Below are 21,822 nucleotides of genomic sequence, written 5' to 3'. Positions count from 1 at the left end.
AGCACAAGCTTTATCAGACAGTTGCAGTTTAATGTTGGCTGACAAGTCTTCAATGTGTGGCACAACTGTATTTCTGGACATGCTGACATTGTTGAAGTCCTGCACTTTTTCCGGGCACATTATTTCGGCGACTTTAACGAGGCAGTGTTTTATGAGGTCTCCATCTGAAAAAGACTTGCCATGTCTTGCGATGAGTTGGGCAATTTCATAACTGGCTATTGTAGCCTTTTCCTGGACTTTTTGAGCACGAAAAAAATACTGTTGCTGACCCTGCAGGATAGCTACCATTTGCTTTACTTTCTGCTCTCGCTCAGCACCAGTGTAGGATGCATAGGCCTGATGTTTCGTCTCATAATGACGTCATACTCTTTCATAACTGCCACAGTTTCAGTGCAGATCAAACAGACACACTTCCCCTTGAATTCTTTGAAGGAATATTCACTCTCCCACCGTGTCTGAAATTTTCTGCACTCACTTTCTACCTTTCGCTTCTTTGGTTCTGCCATGTTTCGTAACTAGGGGTAAATTTCTTCCGTGATTGTCCTTTTTTGGTGGAGCAACTGCCTTGATCAACAGTAGCTCCCCCTGGTGTTAAAACTAAGAAGTACAATACACTCAAGCAAAAGTTGAAGTGCGGGCCATATTCTATTCTATTTATAAAATTTCTTGCGGGCCAATTAAAAATGGACAGGCCGTAGTTTGGACACCCCTGCTCTAAGTCATCATACCATGACCCTTTATTTAGAGAAAACAGGCATAAAAAAAATTAAAAATCTGACTACCTTTAGTTAAAGTTAAAACTGAGGATGATTCAGAGGATTAAGGAAAAATGAAGTAAAAGGCCATGGAGTTTACTAAGGGTGAAAAATTAAATGAAATATATAACAATATATAGTACCTTAGTGAGCTCCTGGGCATTGGCAAGATTATCAACAGCAATGGCCAAGAACACGTTGAGGAGGGTGTCTGGTGATTTATGTTCTCAGGAAAAGATCAAAGGATTGATAAACACAGAATCACTATTTACAGGTCCAGCTAATCTTCAAATCAATAATAAAAACTTTGGCAGGGCTATAAAGCTGCCTGGTGTCAACAAAGGGAATCTATCTTGATTTATGAGGCAGGATACAATTTCCAAAGAGAGTAAGTACGATGAAATAAATGGAGGAGAACATTCCCCCATGCACACCCCCCTGGGATTCAATCCCATGGTACATGACTGCGTTCCAGTCCTCTCCAGTTAGGATCTGCAGGGGAGACAGAGACTGCTTTTGGGGTCCACTTCAGTGGTAGTATAAAAAAAATAACATGACTAGATTGATCTTTACCTGGAAGACGGTGAGAATGGCTGCTGGGAATGTGTCAAAATTGGTTGTCGGTGTTTCGTCTTCAAAATTAAACCTGCAGGGAGATGAATAGTCTCTGACTGTGACCAGTCTACAAAGCCTCAGCACTATACCTCTCACTCATCCTCCACCTCCTGCTGTATGGAGCAATTTATTGTCCTCTAAATTACACTCCTGTAAATTATTCCAAATAGCCTCAGATGACTCCTTACATTTGAGTCATCTGAGGCTGTGAGACCTCATGGTTGATCACTATTTTTCCTTCTCAAATTTAAGCTTGTAGTGGTGTCTGTCAGCTGGGACCTAAATACTTCAAACCCAATGTAGGCAAAAGATAATCATGCAGGGTTCTTGGCTAGCTTTGCACTAGCATGCTGTTTGTTCAGAGGCTTGCAAAATGCCAAAGTTGTGCTTTGTTTGTTTTTTTTAATCATTGTTTCCACTTTGCGGTCACACAGTTATTCTTTTGTGCAACCAAAATATATGTAAAATTCACATCTCCGTTTCTCAATCCTTGTATCTCTGTATTGCTTCACCATCTGTACACCAATTTAAATCAGTTGATTGTAGTGCAAATGCTCAGAAAGGAAAAAAAACATGTTTTGTTTTTTTCTTTCTATCTTCCTCCACTGAAGGACCTTTGTAGCATAAGTAATGACATAATTATAATTGTGTAATTACTGAATTTAGTACAGTAATGTGCTCCATCATTGCCTTACTGAAAAGCTGCTCCTGCTAATTTTCCCTGCTTAGTAAATCCTGCCAAGAGTCTTGTCATTAGCTGCATCACAATAAATAAATAATAAATCGGCAGAAAAAATCTACTCACTGGCCACCAAAGAGCTGCATACCCAGCAGAGCAAAGACCACGATGAAGAGGAAGAGCAAAAACAGCAGGCTGATAATGGACTTCATGGAGTTGAGTAGGGATACCACAAGGTTCCTCAATGAGTTCCAGTACCTACACAAAGACACACCAGTATGAATCCATTGTCTAACCCGGTTTCACAGAACACAGACAGACATTTCCATTTACTCACTTGGTGACTTTGAAGATCCGGAGCAGTCTCAGTGCTCGCAGGACACTGATTCCAAATGAAGCCCCAGGCTTCATGGCTGCCCAGACCACCTCAAAAATACTGCCAATGATCACCTGTGAACACAGTTTGATCAAAACCATCTGAATTTTTTTTTCAATAATTGGCTATGTTTCTTTTCTGGAGTACTAGTTCTGAATCATGCTAGTTCCTCTATAAATGTTCTCAAAATGCACAACAAATTGACAGAACATCCAACTGAAGAGGGCAACTTACCCCGAAGTCAAAACAGTTAAAAGAGGAGTGAAAGTAGTTCTGGGGTCCAAGACCATACATTTTCATAGACATCTCCACCAGGAACAGGCCCAAGAATACAAACTCCGCAAGGTCTGTGCAGAGGAAATAAATATAGCTAATTCTATAGCAGCTGTGCCCACAATAAATACAAGACACAGAAAGAGACTATTGTCTGAGGGAATAACTGCTGTATTCCAAAATGGGGTATGTGAGATATATGTTTGCTCACAACATTTCGTATATTATTCGCTGAATTTCTTGGACTTTCCCATTTTTCTTAGTATAGGTCCAATTAGTGCAAATTCAAGTTAAAACAAATCCTTTTTGTGCTATCAAAGACATACTGGTTGTTGTCAATCATGATCATTAATGACAAGTTAATAGATGTTTACTGTGTCAGGTTAAAAGACATTGTTCAACCTTTAGCACCACTTATTATAAACATGTGATTGTACATTGTACATATTGAGCCTATATGTTTCATATTCTGTGGATTTAAAAAAATAAACCAAATTCCAGCTTGAGCACCCAATTTTTTGCTTTTTTAAAGTCATAAAGGTGTATGTTGTATAATAATTCCATTCAGGCAAAAGAACCAAGAGTTAAAAGAAGTTACTGAAGGCTCAAAACTACCATGACATTCATTCCCATAACGAATGCATGTAAACTTCTGACCACAACTGTAATATTGATTCATTATAACATTACTGGTAAGATGGAAGCAATGGGTGTAAGCTATCTACTTTAGGTGGTAAAGAGTGGCATGAGCATTTATGTTTTCATTTTGAATGGCACACTTGCATTTACTTTCATGTAAATACTGTTGATGATGGTCCTCTTCGTGCTTTAACTGGCTAAAGCTCTCCATCTCAACAATGAGTAGAGAATCACTTGAAATCAAATTTGACAACTGCCATGTTCCAAGCTGTATCATGGCCAAAATAAAATAATAAAGCCATGCATGCACTGATAGGAGAATTTTGTATATCAAGAAATGGCTAAAATAAATTTAACATTAAGCAACTAGTAACTGTAGTTAAAACTGATTTTGAAAACCTACAGGTCCATGAAAACATACAGGATTATAAGAAAATTATTTAAAATGTACAAAACTGTTGAATACTTACATAGTGCATAGGTAAGCCACTCAGGCTGGTCATAGTGTACTATAGCTACACACAATGTATTTAGGCCAACTAGACATAACACTGTCCAGTAGAAGCTCTGGGATTTAACCAGGCGCCGGATGGTGAAGCGAATCCTCTTCTCTTTCCTCCTGAGGTAAGATGAACTCTCATTCTTGCTCTTCACACTTGCCCGAGCATATGGCGACCCTGGGGGGGCAGTTGGAGCAAAACATACAAAACTGCAATAAAGTTACCATGTCTAAAAATAAGGTGCTCCTTCCAAATTAAGATCTGTTTGATTATAATCAGCTAGAGGCATGGATCTCAAAGTAAATTAAGGGAAGACTGATCATGCCATTCTTACTGACAGATTACAGAACTGGCTTAGTATTCCTTGGACTGCTCTCAGATGGTTCTCATTATATTTATCCTCATCAGTGGCTATTTTTAGGGGTGATCTGATAGAATTTGGTGTTACCCTGTAACAGTTTTAAAACTATCTCCTACTATTGCTCCGCAGGTGATACTTTTTTGTTAAGCCAAAAAACCTCAACATCCCAAAAATCAAACTGAAACCCAATAATATGTAACTTTCAGTATGCACTTGTAGTGATTTCCCAATTCAAATCAATTTTAGTTTAAACAATGTGATATCGATTCATTAAATCCTGAATTGATTTTTAAATATAAATGTATTTTGGCAGAAACACCAGAATCTCAGGTCAAAGCTCACAAAACTAATTCTAGTTTTTACCGACAAACAACTAAAACAGCAAATGAGAGCGGGTAAACAGATTCTACAAAAAGATGCAAACACAAAGCGCATACCCTGGTTTACCTGACGGCACGTACGCGGGCATGCCGTCGAGTGCTGAAAGCCAACATCTCACATATTCTGGACTGGAGCTGCAGGTTTTGTCACTCTCCAACCAAAATTCACTGAACAAGCAGCAAAAGAAGATCAAAGCTACGCTTAACGTTTGACAAACATTGTCATGAATTCCCTCTTACTTACTTTACTTTTACTTCCTCCACAGCTCTCACTCTCAGTGTACTCAGGGGACCAGTGTACTCAGGCCAATTTACCAATCTGTATTTTCTGCATTATTCACTTGCTTATTGTGCTTATTATGCACCAATCTACTGTTGTGTGCAGTGCTGTTGGCCACTGTTTCTTGTTTTTTTCAAAAATGACCTCCAACAAGAAAGCCTAATTTATGCTGTTCAATACCAAAGAAATGTAAACTTTTACAAATTATGCCAAATTGCAAAACGCTTAGCTCTGTCTCTAATAAAACCTTTGTAACTTTCCTCTGCTTCATTTCAGCAGCATCAGGTAATGTTCATATATTGATTCATGGTTTTCTTCTTTTTTTTTCTTTTTTTTTTCATTCTTTCTTGTTCCTATTTAGCCTTTACTAAATTAAACTTTCAGTAACTTAAATTAAGTCCAAATGTCAAGTGGGACTGGACACAAAAGGAAAGGAGAAAAATGGTTCCATTAGAATTCCATTACTAGCACAAGAAGACTAGTGGGATAATCATTTCCTGTTCTATTTTAAACCCGACCACTGACTCATACTGTATCACCTAAGCGACTACATTATCCCATTTTATGTTTATGTCTCTACTTAGCTGTTATTGACACTATATACTGTACAACAAACCTTATCAAATTTATTTTAAAACTCCGCTATGTTTTTTTTTTATTTAAGCCAAACTCAAGGTAGAACTATACCTCTAAAGTTAAAATCTGTGTTTTTCAAGAAAATACATTGACCTCAAATCAAAATGAAAAATAAGGTAAAGTGAAAGTATTTTGTGGCGATTATGCGTTTAGTCATTTAAAAAAGAAAAAATGTTCCAAAGTTTAAAACGTTACATGGCTGAGCTTGGTTTCTCAGCATTTCAAGTTGTTTGCTATAACCACCAGGATTCATCATTATTCGAAAGCCATTTTTTAAAAAACATGCTACTTTTATGAAAAGCCCAATAGCCTGCCAGGCCTAAATTGACTCCTATTTAGTCTGATTTAGAATTTTTTGATATAAATTACTGTCAATTAATTTAAACAATTAATTTAATTTGAGGATAATGTTTCAAATCATTGTCTATATCAGGATAGGTGTGGTTTGGTGCTCTCCTACTTTAGTGTTTAGCCTTCTGAATTTGACTGTCATGCATGTGTTTTGGGTTTATCCCGGGCTGGCCATCCTCACGGGTCACCCTGCCCGTTGGTCTGGTTAAGCATACTCTGTTGTCGTGTGTGGTGTTTTGTTGTTCTCCCTCCTTTTCTCCATCTCCCTGTAATGTACTTTTATGTTGATGCTCACGCTCCCAGAAGTATTGGGCACCGGGTGATCCTTTGACCCAGAAGTGTTCCCGCACTGGAAGCAGCCACACCTGCTGCTCGTCAGCCGCAGCCAGCTGCAGCTCATTACCTGCATCAGGAGTGTCTTATTTAACAGTGTGGCTGAGCTGCAGTTGACATAAGATCGTTCAGTTTACCTCATCAGTACAGCCGTGGACTTGCTTTTGAAAAAACCTTGCTTTGAAGACAGATTGCCTAGCTGACTTATTGTATCTTCACTAGGAAATGGGAGCTGAGTCACAGATTGTATATGAGTTTGCCATTTCAATGTTCAGGGATGCGAGCACTGTGTGAGGATGTTGAAGATCACCACCTTGGGGAGTGAGATATACATATATACAAGTCCAGTGCCGGACTGTATTTATTTTCCCTATTGTTTTTCACTGTAAATAAATTCACTGTTTTCTCTCTGAAGAGACCTGCTTTTGGATCCGCTTCTTATCAACACCTTGACAGAGACTATGTTTTCCGGCCAGGACCAAACACAGTCTTGAAGCAGCCAAAGTGCTTAATCTAAATGTGCAAATGAAGCTAAAACAGTAGCAACAGATACACCAGATACAGTGACTTGAGTTAAAGCATTTAAGACCTATGCAAACTAAATTTAAGATACATTTTGAGGAATTTTATTCATAAATGTTTCCTTGAACACATTTAAGACCCTTTAAAGGCACAGGCACAGAAAAAGTATAATCTTTTTCATCCTCTCTCTATTCATGATTTTCTTATTTCACGTTGTTTTTCTGCATTCAGCTTAACAGAACTAAAATAATCCCATGTCCTGAATGATGTTTGTCAATAGCAAATCTTAACTTCTTTTCAAGTATCCATTACATAGCATTGATTTAAGCCAGCATAAGCAAGCTTGACTGATGCTTGATTTTGCAGGCCGTGACAATGATTTTCGGTACTGATTGGGTAAACATATATAAAACTATCAGCAACAATATTAAAATTCAAGGCACTACTGCCTAAAGCAACAGGGTTTCCTGAACGTGACAGCAAAACTGTCTGAAACAATTACAGGCAACAAAGTTCAGTTCAATTAAATTTTCTGTTATTTCTGTAGCGTCATTTCAAAACAATAGCTGTGTGAATGAGCTTTATATTGAAAGATAAAGACCCTATAAGATTATAAGACAATCCGTATAAGCAAGGAGTTAATTGCTTAGGTGCAGTTGAAGGTATCATATTTGTATACGTAAATTGATTTTTGCTAATCTTTGATTTGTCTTTTGATAGTATAAGAAAAGAATCAGTCTCTATGGGGATGAGATATTGGAGGAGACAGGAGGAGAGAAACTTCAGAGAGGCATGTCCTCACCAACAGATGAGATGTCAGTAAAATGGTCGTCCCCTTCCTCTGCATTGATGAGATCATTCTTACTCTTCCTGGTCCGTTTTAGCACTGCAAAGACAACAAGGAAACAGAAAAATAAAAAAGGAATATGAATTAAGTCAGAAAGCAGCTCATATACCTTAATATTATATTATTAATAATATAATAATATTGTTCTGGTTTTGTTTTTGTTTGTTTTTTCCACACTCTGCCACATGCCACGCAACATTCACAGTTTTTCAGCTGTTCTGCCTTGACAGAACTCAATACTACAAAGGAGGAAATGAAAGTTGATTCTGTTTGTCTGGAGACGGCATTTTCAGTGGGAAAAATGTTTCATCAATATTATATCAATATTCAATATTAAAGGCAAAAGGGTTTGGACGAAACATTATTTCTATATAGTCCTTATTTATGACTGTAACGGGCCTACTTCCTCCCTATCCAGTATATTGCACTGATCACTAAAAGAATGGCCACTTGCCTGTAGTTGTTAATAGTCACCAAACATGTTGCTCTTCTGTGCTATGCCATCTGCTTAGCCAGATTTTTTTTTGTTTCTCCGAGGTATAATTCACAGCAATTCTTTTGGCAGTTGTGTACACCAGTGGAGACAATCCTTGGGGTGGACCAATTTTGGCATAGGGGGTTGAAAGCCAAAAGAATACTCTATTTTGAAAAACTGTATCTGACCTGTTCCAATTCTCTTCACAAATAAAAGCTTACCAATAATGTTTACTTTAGGAGCAATGGTCCTTCTCTTCTAGATTGCCTGGAGCATTCTTTATGCATGTTCCCAACTTTGACAAATGCCCAGCTGGGATAACCACATTTAGTTATGAATGATGTTTGTGAATAGCAAATAACTCTTTTTCTGATGCTTGACTTTTCAGGCCTTGACAATGATTTTCAGTACTGATTGGATTTATATATAAAACTATCAGCAACAATATTAAAATTTACAATTTTTGAAAGTCTGAAAATGGTGAGGTACAAGGACTGGACTGAGTGAAAGAAGCCAATGTCCAAAGAAAAAAAATATAAAAGAGCTTTAGAAAGGAGAACTTTTCCTCTAGACCACAAGAGCATATTTTGAAGCAATATATAAAGAACTGAGGCGTGGCTCAAGACTTTTTTACAGTACTATAACTGAACTAATGAATATGGAGACAATTGTTTCATCTGCCTCCATAATGGTGTCTCCCACATTCTTCATTCATGTGTTCAGGAATGTGGTGTTTTTGAGTCCTCTGGGTTGAGGACCAAATCCAGAACCTTGGAGATTTTCTGGGTGACAGAACTGACAGTATACCTTTAACATAACCCTTTTTAAGTATCTTAGGAAAACCAAAACCATTTTTCTGTTTCAGAATGTCTATATGACAATAAACATTATCTAGATCTTAGAAGAACAAAACAACCTCTGGGTAAGTGGATGGCTTAACACAGAAGATGTACGTCACCAGACCATGTATCTTGCACCTTGAGGCAGGCTGCCATTTTTTCAATGGCAAGGGTGTCCATATCCTGGACAGAGAGGAACACTGGTTTGAGCATGAGTGATTTACCATATTATTCGGACCATAAGGCGCACCAGATTATAAGGCGCACTGTTGATGAACAGGTCTGTTTTCATACATAAGGTGCACTGGATTATATGGCGCATTAAGCGAAACAAAACAGATAAGTCGAACTTTACTCAACTCATTCTTCTTGCTTCCTCCACTTCCTTACCATTGATTCATTAATGTTGAATTCTCTCGCAGCTGCTCTATTCCCGTGTTGTTGCAGTATATTAATGACTAACCTCGTATTGTGGATGGATTATCTCAGTTGTTCTCCTGACTGAAGTTTGGTCCGTTTACAGCATCCTGCCATGCCATTGCATTTGTTCCTAATTATCGGGAACCCTCACGTTAACTTTTATCGAGTGGAAAAAAGTTTGAATTCGACCTCCAGCTTCACTGTGTTTATGTTATACTAACATAAACACAGTGAATGTTAAGCTGTGTTGTCTGTGAAGGTTCTCAGTCATCCAGGTCATTGTAGTCTAAGGAGCTTTCAAAAGAAAAGTGTCTGGACTTCTTTAAGTTGCTTGAAGACGTTTCACCTCTTATCTGAGAAGAACTGAAGAAGCTTCTCGGAGAAGTCCAGACACTTTTCTTTCCAAGCTCCTTAGTTAAGCTGTGTTGCTAGCAATCGCGTAGCACATCATTATATACCAGCTAGCCCAACTTCAGTAACCCTAGAAACGTCACTGCTGTTTAGTTTCTGTCCTCATTTATGTTGGAAGTGATAACAGAGCTGTACGTTTTAATTTTCTCAGAAATTTCTTAGTCAGAACATGGTATATCATGTTTAGGTGCAAACTAGCGAGCTAACTTCCTGCTAACTTCTAACTCCATTAAATTTCATAAATTCTGTTTTCATGGATGCCTGGATGTTAAACATAATTGTTACACCTGGTAAAGCAACAACACTGATCATTTTATTAAAGATGAAAGAATTTAGACAGTTTTTTGCCGCAGTGTTCATTTGACTTTGAGACCTGAAGCAGACGGTATTTTGGACCCACATTATTCCGCTTGTGCAAGTGGTGCAGCTTCGTAGCTTACCAAAGTCGTACAAAAACATTTTTTGACAGATTGTTGAGCGTCGGAAGGAATACTTCGAGGACCTCCTTAATCCTACTGACACGTCTTCCGAGGAGGAAGCAGAGTCTGGGGATGAGGGGAATGACCCGCCAATTTCTGGGGGCGAGGTCACTGAGGCAGTTAAACAACTCCTTGGTGGCAGAGCCCCTGGGGTTGATGAGGTCCGCCCCGAGTTCCTGAAGGCTCTGGACGTTGTAGGGCTGTCCTGGTTGACACACCTCTACAATGTTGTGTGGAGATCAGGGGCAGTACCCCTGGACTGGCAGACGGGGGTGGTGGTCCCCATCTTTAAGAAGGGAGACCGGAGGGTGTGTTCCAACTACAGGGGGATCACACTCATCAGCCTCCCTGGGAAAGTCTATGCCAGGGGTGCTGGAAAGGAGAGTTCGTCCGCTAGTTGAACCTCGGATACAGGAGGAACAATGCAGTTTTCGTCCTGGTCGCAGAACACTGGACCAGCTCTTTAGCCTCTCAAGGATACTTGAGGGTGCATGGGAGTTTGCCCAACCAGTCTACACGTGTTTTGTGGACTTGGAGAAGGCATTCGACCGTGTCCCTCGGGGTGTCCTGTGTGAGGTGCTGCGGGAGTATGGGGTGTCTGGCCCATTGCTACGGGCCATTCGATCCCTATACAACCGTTGTATGAGCTTGGTTCGCATTGCCGCCAATAAGTCGGACTCGTTCCCGGTGGATGATGGGCTCCGCCAGGGCTGCCCTTTGTCACCGGTTCTGTTCATAATTTTTATGGACAGGATTTCTAGGCACAGCCAAGTGGTGGAGGGCTTTCACTTCGGTGGCCTCAGAATCTCATCTCTGCTTTTTGCGGATGATATGGTTCTGTTGGCTTCATCGGGTGAAGGCCTCCAGCTCACACTGGAATGGTTCGCAGCCGAGTGTGAAGCAGCGGGAATGAGGATCAGCACCTCCAAATCTGAGGCCATGGTTCTCAGCCGGAAAAGGGTGGAGTGCCCACTCCGGGTCGGGGATGAGTTCCTGCCCCAAGTGGAGGAGTTCAAGTATCTCGGGGTCTTGTTCGTGAGTGATGGGAGAAGGGAGCCGGAGATCGACAGACGGATTGGTGCTGCGGCTGCAGTGATGCGGACGCTGCACCGGTCCGTCGTGGTGAAGAGGGAGCTGAGTGTAAAAGCGAAACTCTCAATTTACCGGTCGATCTACGTCCCTACCCTCACCTATGGCCACGAGCTGTGGGTAGTGACCGAAAGAACGAGATCGCGGATACAAGCAGCAGAAATGAGCTTCCTCCGAAGGGTGGCTGGCCTCTCCCTTAGAGATAGGGTGAGAAGTTCGGCCATCCGGGAGGGGCTCAGAGTAGAGCCACTGCTTCTCCACATCGAAAGGAGCCAGTTGAGGTGGTTTGGGCATCTGACAAGGATGCCTCCTGGGCACCTCCTGGGTGAGGTGTTCCGGGCATGTCCCACCGGGAGGAGGCCCCGGGGCAGACCCAGGACACGCTGGAGAGATTATATCTCTCAGCTGGCCTGGGAACGCCTTGTCTGGGCTTCTCTGTTTAGGCTGCTGCCCCCGCGACCCGGCCTCGGATAAAGCGGTTGAAAATGGATGGATGGATGAATGGATGGATGGCTGTTGAGCATCATTTACCACATAAAATCGTCAGTCAGTCAGCACAACCAGAATTCATACACAAGGCCCACCAGATTATAAGGCGCACTGTCGATTTTTGAGACAATTAAAGGATTTTAAGTGCGCCTTATAGTGTGGAAAATACAGTATGTGAAAAGGAAAACAACCATAACGAAACCAAGGAGGGGGCCTTCCTATACATATAAAACTTTAGAGGAAAAAAAACTGAGGCCTCCAGTTTGGTTTATGCAATATGTATCATAAAAGACAAGAATTTAGGTTGTACAAATATTCTCCATTCTGCTGACATAACACACAAATTTGCTCTGCTGCTGTTAGCGTTCTGTAAAATAACACAGTTTGCTATTGAGAATTTCTTAAAAAGGAAGAGAAAAAAACAGGACGGTATTCAAATGACAGAAAAATGAATCACAGCTGCATGAAGGGCACTCATATTACAATGCTAACTTCAGGGAGCCTCCTCCTCTCTCCTGCATTCTGATCTCATTGGCCTTCCACCTTTATACCCATAATAAAGGTTAACTGTAATCCTGGGCGAGTGCAGATGAGAGCTAGTCTGGTCTATTAGCACACATGTATATAGACAAACAGACACATGTACGCACAGTCACACAGCCACGCCTGCACACACACACACACACACACACACACACACACACACACACACACACAAAGCTTGCCTAAACGTAAATGTAGTTAACAGTTAAAAACCTAAAAAAATATGAGACCTGTAAGTCTTAAAATGTGTATCCAAAGATTTTTAGATATAAGCTCACGTTTTATATTTAACTCCTTAATTTTGGTTGAATGTTGTTCTAAATGTAAATGTTTTCAATTCTGAAAACTGATTCTAAAGATACCAGTTCTCACCAGAGTTGTTGTGTTTTCGTTTGTACCATGCTCCATCCAAAGATTTCTCTTCTGCGTTCTTGTCTTCCTCTGCCAGCATCACTTCTTCTGCAACACAAATTATGACAAAAAATTATGTCACAATAGTGCTAACATCAAGTAAAGCAAAGTTGTTATTTAGATCTAACAGTAAAAATCGGTCATAGCTAAATTTACACCTGCAGTGTAAAGATATAATTGTGTTTCTGACCTGCTTTGCAGATCCACTCCAGGTACCCAGTTAACTCTCTCTCTATTTGCTGTTGTCGGCGAAGCTTCAAGAATTCTTGCCTCTTCTCCACACGCTCTCTCTCCTTCGCAAATTCCCTGAAAGAAACACAAATACACACAAGCACACACACACACAAACAAAAGAAAAGTTATTAAAACTGACAAGCCAACACAGACCCTGGAGCATTCAGCTGTTGATGGGTACACAGCAGGCTGCCTTCCAGCAGGTGAGGCAAAGCCCCTGTCTAACCCTCACACTAAACTGAAAAATGGTCTTATACTGAGACAACCAAATACTATCTGTCACAAGGGTAAAACACACTGTTCTTTCTTTTGCTGCTGAGGCAGCAAGTGAAATGAGATGATCTTGAGTCACAGTCTGATAATGTTAGACTTGGCCAGTATTAGAAAAGATTTGCAATTTAAAACCAGTGACTTCATCTTCTCATGGGCCAAGACAGAAAAAAGATAAGCTAAAATTACATGCACATTGAACACACTCATGCTTTCAGATGGAATGGGTTCCATTAAATACCCTGCAGTGTGAACAACAACACATCTTGTAAGGATAGCTGGTGATAGTAGCATACCACAACTAGACTGATTATGGGGTTTAAAAAACCCACTTAAATGTTACATGGAACTGAAGTTTCCAGCCAGTCCTTAAATACTGAAATCCTGCCGGTGACTGATGATAGTAAGAAATTATTACCAAATTCTATGACCACAAGCAACAGCCTGAAAACCTCTTACACAGTAAACGTTAGTTTTCTGTTGTCCTGTTTCAAGACAACAAAGGATTTATTTGCAGCAGTGGATTATTTGAGTGTGTGGGACTAGACAGGTCTTATTGGATTCTAGGGAGACTGGAGGTCAAGTAAATACCTTTGTGGTCTTTCTCAAGCACCTGCTGAGTAGTTTTTGAGGTATGGCATTTTGTTCTTTCTTATAGACTCCTGCTGTAAGGAGTACCAGTGGGGAGTGGGTATGTTAGGTTTGCAGAAATGTTTTTTAATGGGTGCTAAAGGTCGAACTAATGCCCATATTAATAACAAGACACGGGATACAGGGCTCTGGGCCACTGTGTCACCTGTCAAGTAGGCTGGCTGTCAATTAGTGTTTTGTACAGTCAGCATACTCACATTAAAAGAAAAAAGACGCATATGAAGGAGAAAGAAGAAGGAAAAGAAGGAGAGAATTCTTAATGTCATGGAAAAAAGCAGGAAGACACTGATTATAGCATCACTCGAAACGGTTTCACTCACATCTGGAACTAAAAACAGCTGTCTGTGAACTGTAAAATGCATTTATGACCATGTGCGTAAATCCAAGTAGCTCTAGAGCAAGTGGACTGTATTTGTCTTAACAAAATTATTGATAAGAAAACATCAATAAGGATTATCATCACTGGTACACCTACACCTTCTCCTCATTGAGACACACAGGAGACAGCAAAGAGGTAATGTAGGGCAATTTTCAATCAAAAGTGTTCAGGCAGGCATTACGATCTTTATGTAGTGTGGATGTCCTCTCTAGCCCATAGCATCCCCAACCACAAGGTGCATTAGAGAGGTTGCATAAAACTGCCTTGACTCTGAGAGAGACTGGGATGAAGGTCTGCCTTTCCTGCTGTGTGCCGATTGCAAGGTGAAGCAGGAATATCACGATTTTAGTGTATAGTATTTAGTGTTTGGACATAATGTGCGAGGGCCCCTTAAAGTGTTGAAAGAGTAATTAATCGCTGTCAACGCACCTCCTTAGACTAACGTCCTTAATTTCGTCACTGTTCAGAGAACTGTTGCACCATGTCTCTTTTTTTTTATTCACTCTACAGTTAAGTGTTTTCTTTTGTTTCCTGGAAGAGTGGAGTTGTAGTAGGTAGGTAGTTGTAATTAGCTGTTTGTAAAGTTGTAAAATAAATGTAGGCCTATTGAACACACAGTTGTTCTTTGGAGACTCAGCTTATGTATGGCTTGTGCTGTTGCCCTCATGCCCTCTCCTCTTAGGCCCTTGCAGACATGGGAAGGCTTGTAACACAAAGCATCTGTCCAAAAAGCTTAAATGTGAAGAAAAGTGCTCCCATCCACCACTCCTTTGTTTTCCACAGTGGCAGCACAACTAAATTAAATCCAAGCTAGAACTACATCTGCCTGTATAAAAACAAACTGCTAGCTGACTTTGCCACTATCTTCAGAATTGTCCTGTAAGCTTTGCTCCAGACTGACAGCAGCCACACGCCTTTCTTTCCCTTATATACTTGCCACATGCAGTGGTGCATCTAAAAGGCCACTTACGGTGTATTCGATTACATTTATTTTTAAAAGTATAAGTTAAACATCTTGTTTTTCAGATTTACATAATTAACATTAATTATATGCCTACTAGTAAATGATGATATAGATTTAAACTACCTAGTTATACACTGGCCAACATGTGTGATGTAAGAAAGTTTTAATCACCTATTTACCACATTAGTAATGAAAGTTTTGATCATAGACAGTGGAACTCGTGTTATGTCCTTTTGAATAAAACAGGAAAATTGAACAAGTGCAGGTTTAACCAACAATTTCAGATTGATAAACCATATAGTTAGACTTCAGTTCAATTCAATATTATTTATACAGGGCCAAATCACAACAAAAGTCACCTTAAAGTGCTTTTGTAAGGTAGACCATTCAATAATACATACAGAGAAAAACCCATCATATGATCCCCTATGAGCAAGCACTTTGGTGACAGTGGGAAGGAGAAACTCCCTTTTAACAGGAAGAAAACTCTAGCAAAACCAGACTCGGGGAGGGGCGGCCATCTGCCACGACCGGTTGGAGAGAGAGAAGGAAGACAGGATACAAAACATGCTGTGGAAGAGAGCCAGAGATTAATAACAAGTGTGATTCAATGCAGAGACGTCTATTAAGTGAGAAAGGTGACTGAAGAAGAAATACTCATGCATCATGGGAATCCCCCAGCAGTCTACGCCTATTGCAGCATAACTAAGGGAGGATTCAGGGTCACCTGATCCTGCCTTAATTATATGCTTTGGAAAAAAGGAAAGTTTTTACATCAGTTAGTTAAAATGCAGGAATATCTTAAAGACATAAAGACCTGGATGACCTCCAATTTTCTGCTTCTAAATTCAGATAAAACTGAGGTTATTGTACTCGGCCCAGAAAATCTTAGAGATATGGTATCTAACCAGATTATTACTCTCATATGTAAATATGAGAGTAATAAATATGTAGGACTGCTTTCTTTGATTTGCACAATATCTCTAAAATTAAAAATATCATCTCTCAGAGTGATGCTGAAAAACTAGTTCATGCATTTATTACTTCTAGGCTGGACTACTGTAATTCATTACTATCAGGATGTCCTAAAAAAAAACCCTGAAAAGCCTTCAGTTAATCCAAAATGCTGCAGCAAGAGTACTGACAGGGACTAGAAAGAGAGTATATTTCTCCTATATTGGCTTCCCTTCACTGGTTCCCTGTTAAATCCAGAATTAATTTCAAAATCCTGCTCCTCACATAAAAGAGAAAACCACAGAGTCCGACATTCCTTTGGCAAAGTTACACACCGATTCAATATTAATTTTAGTGACCTCCAATTGTAACTGCCAACGTGATTAATTTTACTAAATTTACGTTTAGCCTTAGCCAGCAGTTTTAAATTTCCCTTAATGTTGCCTGCTCTGGCCCCTGGAAAACAACTGACTATGGTTACTGGTGTCTCTAGCTTCACATGTCTCAGAACAGAATCACTAATTACCAGAGTTTGTCCTCCCCTAGAAACGCTGCGATAGCTCTCGGCTGCTACTGAATTCCCATGATACATTAAGTGTTCCTTTTTCAGTCACCCTCTTCACTTATACTATGTGTTTATACAATTCTCTGCAATTAATTATTAGTTATTATTAATCTCTGGCTTAGTTCCACAGCATGTCTTTCTCGTGTCTTCATGGACTCATCCCCAACTTGTTGCAGCAGATGGCTGCCCCTTCCTGAGCCTTGTTCTGCTGGAGGTTTCTTCCTGCTAAAGGGAGTTTTTCCTTCCCACTGTCATCCAAGCGCTTCCTCATAGTGAGTGATATAATTGTTGGGGTTTTCTCTGTTTTCTTTGTATTATTGTAGTCTTTCATTATAAAGCGCACTGAGGTGACTGTTGTTGTGTGCTATATAAATAAAATTTTATTGAAAAATTATATTCAATTAAGTTCTCTTGCTACATTAATTTAAATGAATTAATTTTAATTTTAATTAAAATAATAATAACTTTTAAACTGATCTAATTTACATTGTTATATACTTAACATTGGTGTTAAAGTCACCAAATGCCACTGGTATGTAGTTAGATTTTTGCAAATATAAGGTACATATTCAAGGATAAGCCTTTAACAGTAAGTGTAAAAAAAACTTCTTCACATTTTTAAGTTTAGTCAAAGAATGCTGCAGTTGTTCATTTGGTTTTTTTGTCTTTTCTAGATACTAGTTTTTCTTCACTGTTTTTTTAGAAATCCTCTGACTTTCAGGTAGGACAGAATGAGACTCATAAGTGCCTACCAATGATGCCAAATGACAATATAACAATGACTGTTAACAATTAAGTGCACCAGCATGAGGAAAAATGTCTTGACTTATGATGTAGTTTTAATCTAATCATGTAAACATGAAATATTCAAATTTCGAAAAGCTATATTGTCCACTTTTTCGATGACAGAAATGGGAATGTCTGTCCTGCATATGGCCAAATCTGCTATTAAATTAGAACACATTCATATGTTGCATGTTGCAAAAAAACATATTATTGTGAATCATGTATCACCAGGTATGCTTTTAATAGGCATTATAAGGCACTTGTTATTACAGGACATTGTAGTCATATTAATCCATATTTACACATTTCTGTTTTTTCAGATATAAACACGTTTGATTTAACCAAATTAAGCAACCAATGCCAGATATATGTCATCTATGTTACAATTACTAGGCTAACTCCTGGCATGTTGGCTATTACTGTCAAGCTCTTTAAGTTTGTGCAGCTTCCCCGCTTGAAAGGGATTGATGCATCTACCACAGGTGTTTAACTGGATTTCACTCAATGACCAGGCAGATCTTTTGTTTTCCTTTTTTTCTTTAATCTTCTTTTCGGCCATAGTCAGCCATAGGTGAAAAACCTTTAAATACAAACCAAAAACCAAAATACAAATTATGTTTGTTATCACACATCTGCAAATATTGTGAACAATCCCAAACATTTTTTTTTAACACATCAATGCAGCGCATAAGCTTTGTAGTACAATATTTACTTGAGTATTTTTAAATGCTCAAATTATGTAATTCACTAACAATTGTACATACAACTTGAAAAATACTGCTTTCTATCAAAGTGCTAAATTAAATGATCAATCTGTATTAGAACTTAAGCAGTAACAATAGTATTTAACCAGCTTCTCTTAACCATATGCAAGCATTAACAGTCTTCCATATGCAGACCAACAATAAACAATAGTGCCGCTCGTAAACAGGCGACCAACTCACGGCACAATGCTAATGCTACTGTCGCTATCCGATCCGTACCAGAAACCCGATCGGTACCCTGCATGCGCAAATCTTACGTCACTTCCTCTCTTTGCCAATATTGCGACATTCAATATATTTGAATGATACGGTTAGCGCCCAGTTAGCTCCTAGCATTTCTCAACAGCTCTGCCTCCTTTTCGACTACCGGGACATTTAAACAATGGATACCTCCGTATACAAACAAATTCATGCTTTTCTCCTCAACAGAGAGCGTTCCCCGATTGAACAACAGCGCCGTAAAATAAGAAGAATGGCGCCTAATTACAGAGTTAATAATACAGACTTTGTAATATGTCACGTGTAGATTCATCAGCCAGATGAAGTGTTTACTGACAATTGACAGCGATAGCGGACATCATCATCACTATTCCAATCAATCCTCTCCACACAGACAAGCATAAACACACTCGACTATCACTAAATCAAATTTAACACGCATTTGTAATGACCAGTGTTGGGTAAGTTACTTTAAATTAGTAACTTAGTTACATTACTAGTTACTTCTATCAAAAGTAACTCAGTTACTCCAAGTTACTCGTTACTTTCAGAGTAACTAGTTACTAGGGAAAGTAACTTTGGTTTTACTCAGACTTCTCTTGTTAATGTGTTGCTTCCGTAACTGGATACCGAGCAAGATTGCCAGTCTTCTAGCTTGCTTACTTGCCACAAGTGCACTGTGCCACCTGCCAATAGAAAGGAAAAAATAATGTGCACATTTCCACGAGAGAAATCCCACGCCTGGACCGTCGTTGACCGCCGCATGAGTCTAGCCTGCTTTTTACATCCAACACAAAAACTGCAGTCGTGGTCCTTTTGATTGTACTCAGAACTCGGAAATTCTGCCTTCCAAATAGGAAGATGTAGGTAACACCAGACTGCAGATGAGCTGCATACAGAGCTGGACTGGGACAAAAAAATCATCCCGGGCATTTTGACTAGAGACCGGCTCACCATTATAGGAAAAATCATAAAGACTTTGACAGTGATGTGCACTGTTCTGATGGTATATATGTATCAATCTATCAATTGTTTGTTGTAAGACTCAGATAATTATTTTTTTTAAAAGCTAGACATTTTAAATGAGAATAAGAAAGAAAAGTATTTCTTTGTGCCCCCCTTTCCCTGTTAATGCCCTACATGGACCCCTGGCAACACTTTGCTAGACCCGCCCCTGCACAGTTACCAGCTGTCAGCTACATAGAAAAGGGATCCTGGTGTTATTTGTGTCTCAGAAACAGTTCATAACTTCCCTTCAACTCATCCATGTCACCTAAAAGGTAAACCTGTTTCTCCATCAGCTGTTCAGCTCTGATGATTCAGTAAGAACATCTCCGTTCTAGCCACCACACGAAGTAACGAATAACGAGCCTATCTAAATCTCAGTAACGAGTAACGCGTTCCTGGTTTTGGCATAATAACTAGTTACCGTGCTCGTTACCACAATAATAACGTAGTTACTGTAACGCGTTACTTAATAACGCGTTAGTCCCAACACTGGTAATGACGCTAATTCAGTTTACAATAGAGTTCATTCGCTTGGTCAGCAGGTAGCGGTATCCTCGTACAGTGGGGAGTAAACTGCCATTAAACAAACAGAAGAAGAAGAAAACCCCTGCACATGCGCGGTACGGATCGGGTAGACCCGATTTGTATGGTCCGACTTTGCACATGCGCAATAAAGATCGGGGAGTCCTGATCCGTAACCATCTTTTTATTTTTCATTTTTGTCTACATTATATTGAAATGTTTCAATATTGGAAACATTTTAAGAGATACTTATTATTCTTAACATCTTAACAGATACTCTGACCCGTAACTATCGTAAAACGCTTCGACCGGAAGTAGACACCTTTCGCGCATGCGGGATACCGATCGGGTTTCCGGTACGGATCGGGTAGTGACAGCTACGTAAGCTAGCGGCAGCCGCGATTCTTTAGCAACTCGCTTCAACCAGTCTTTTAACATAGTCAGCAACCATTTCCTTACCGGCTGCCTCCCTGGCTTTATAGATACATCAGTTCCACACAATATCCCTGTTGGTGACAACTTATTGAAAGAAATATGCTGGGTTTTCCCGTAAGTGGCAACTTCCTGTTGTTCCCCAGTTCGCCTTCTTTTTCTTCCCAGACAGAAACCCAGACACAAGATTAGTTCCGCCCTCCAGTCTGTCACTTTTTTGCCTCAGGGCTCTCCACCTCCTACTCGGTTTGACTTGACACCTCCCACTCGATCTTCCCTTGGAACACGGGAGATCGCCAACTTCACAGCCAAAACGCAGTTTAACTCATCCCATTGAAGCATGATGCTGACAACTTGGTTCCATTTTGCTCCTCCACAGGTAATAGAACAACTAGACGTCTGACGTCTCTATGAAGGATGGTAGCTTGAGCCACCGGAGTCGCTCCCTTTGAACCAGAGCTTAAGTCCTCCGCTCTCAAGGACTTAGCCACAGAACTGCTGTAACTTGAGCATACCCGGATATTGACGTCCCTCACAATACCTTTTTTGTCTGGATTAGTGCTGACAACTATGCCCATCTTGAAGTGTCCTCTCAGCGCATTCTGATCACTTAACCAGACGACATCTCCAACAGCGACATTTCTGTGTGCAGTGTGCCACTTGCTCCTTACAAACAAATTAGGGCCAGCAAGTTGGCTCCAAGACCTCCAAAACTTGCTCACTTCTGCCTGAATCGCCTGGAGTCTCTTATAGGGGTAAACGGAAAAGTCAAACATCTTGAAGTCCCCATTTTGAGATGCTCGACCAAGCAAAAGAGTGTTGGGTGTGACGTAATGAATGCAACCTTCCCGACTCTGTACTCTGTACAATCGGGCGCTCATTTGCAAGGTTAGTTGCCACATGAAGAGCTGTCTGGAACTCACTGTAACTTAGCCCAGACTCCCTTCCAAGACTCTGGAGCGCTCTCTTCACAATGCGCACAGCAGCCTCAGCAGCTCCATTCCTATGTGGGGAATCAGCCGGATTAACTTTCCACATCCACTCTGTTCCATTCTTTGCCGCAGTCTCCTCCAAGACGAATTTGTTCTGACTTTCCAAGAATCCGTACATTTCCTTCAAGACAGACTTTGCTCCTATGAAATTGGTGCCTGGGTCTGACCAGATCTTTCTTGGATGTCCTCTAATTGCTGTAAATCTCTGGTGAGCCATCAAGAAGCCTTCAGTCGACAAGGAGTTTACTAACTCTGTGTGAATCGCCCTGCTGGCCATACAACAGAATACAACCCCCCAAACCTTTATCATGACTCTTTTCTTGACGTCATCCTTCACTTGGTAGGGTCCAAAGAGATCCACTGTTGTGAACTCAAAAGG

General features: G+C 40.1%; 1 protein-coding gene across 21 annotated transcripts in view; it reads right to left on the bottom strand.

Annotated features, from left to right (window-relative positions):
* The window catches only part of LOC100710725 (voltage-dependent N-type calcium channel subunit alpha-1B), a 219,586-nt gene that overhangs the window by 126,859 nt on the left and 70,905 nt on the right, over positions 1–21,822 (bottom strand). For 16 of the 21 annotated variants that reach the window (XR_003222360.1, XM_025911919.1, XM_025911931.1 and 13 more), the window contains 10 exons: positions 12,894–13,009; positions 12,665–12,751; positions 7,503–7,586; positions 3,808–4,032; positions 2,660–2,772; positions 2,387–2,499; positions 2,176–2,307; positions 1,329–1,401; positions 1,130–1,247; positions 899–966 (listed from right to left, as the gene is read on the bottom strand). Coding sequence is in view for 20 of the 21 variants with exons in the window: in XM_025911919.1 (XP_025767704.1) it covers positions 899–966; positions 1,130–1,247; positions 1,329–1,401; positions 2,176–2,307; positions 2,387–2,499; positions 2,660–2,772; positions 3,808–4,032; positions 7,503–7,586; positions 12,665–12,751; positions 12,894–13,009 (1,129 nt within the window). In the remaining variant the exon portion in view is untranslated. The remainder of the gene's footprint in view (positions 1–898; positions 967–1,129; positions 1,248–1,328; positions 1,402–2,175; positions 2,308–2,386; positions 2,500–2,659; positions 2,773–3,807; positions 4,033–7,502; positions 7,587–12,664; positions 12,752–12,893; positions 13,010–21,822) is intronic. The other 5 variants (XM_025911924.1, XM_025911932.1, XM_025911937.1 and 2 more) reach the window with 2 other exon arrangements.

Source organism: Oreochromis niloticus, linkage group LG12 (genome assembly GCF_001858045.2).
Source record: "Oreochromis niloticus isolate F11D_XX linkage group LG12, O_niloticus_UMD_NMBU, whole genome shotgun sequence".
Lineage (NCBI taxonomy): Eukaryota > Metazoa > Chordata > Actinopteri > Cichliformes > Cichlidae > Oreochromis > Oreochromis niloticus.
The sequence above is the reverse complement of the archived record's forward strand: the minus strand, read 5'-3'. Positions and strand labels throughout refer to the sequence as shown.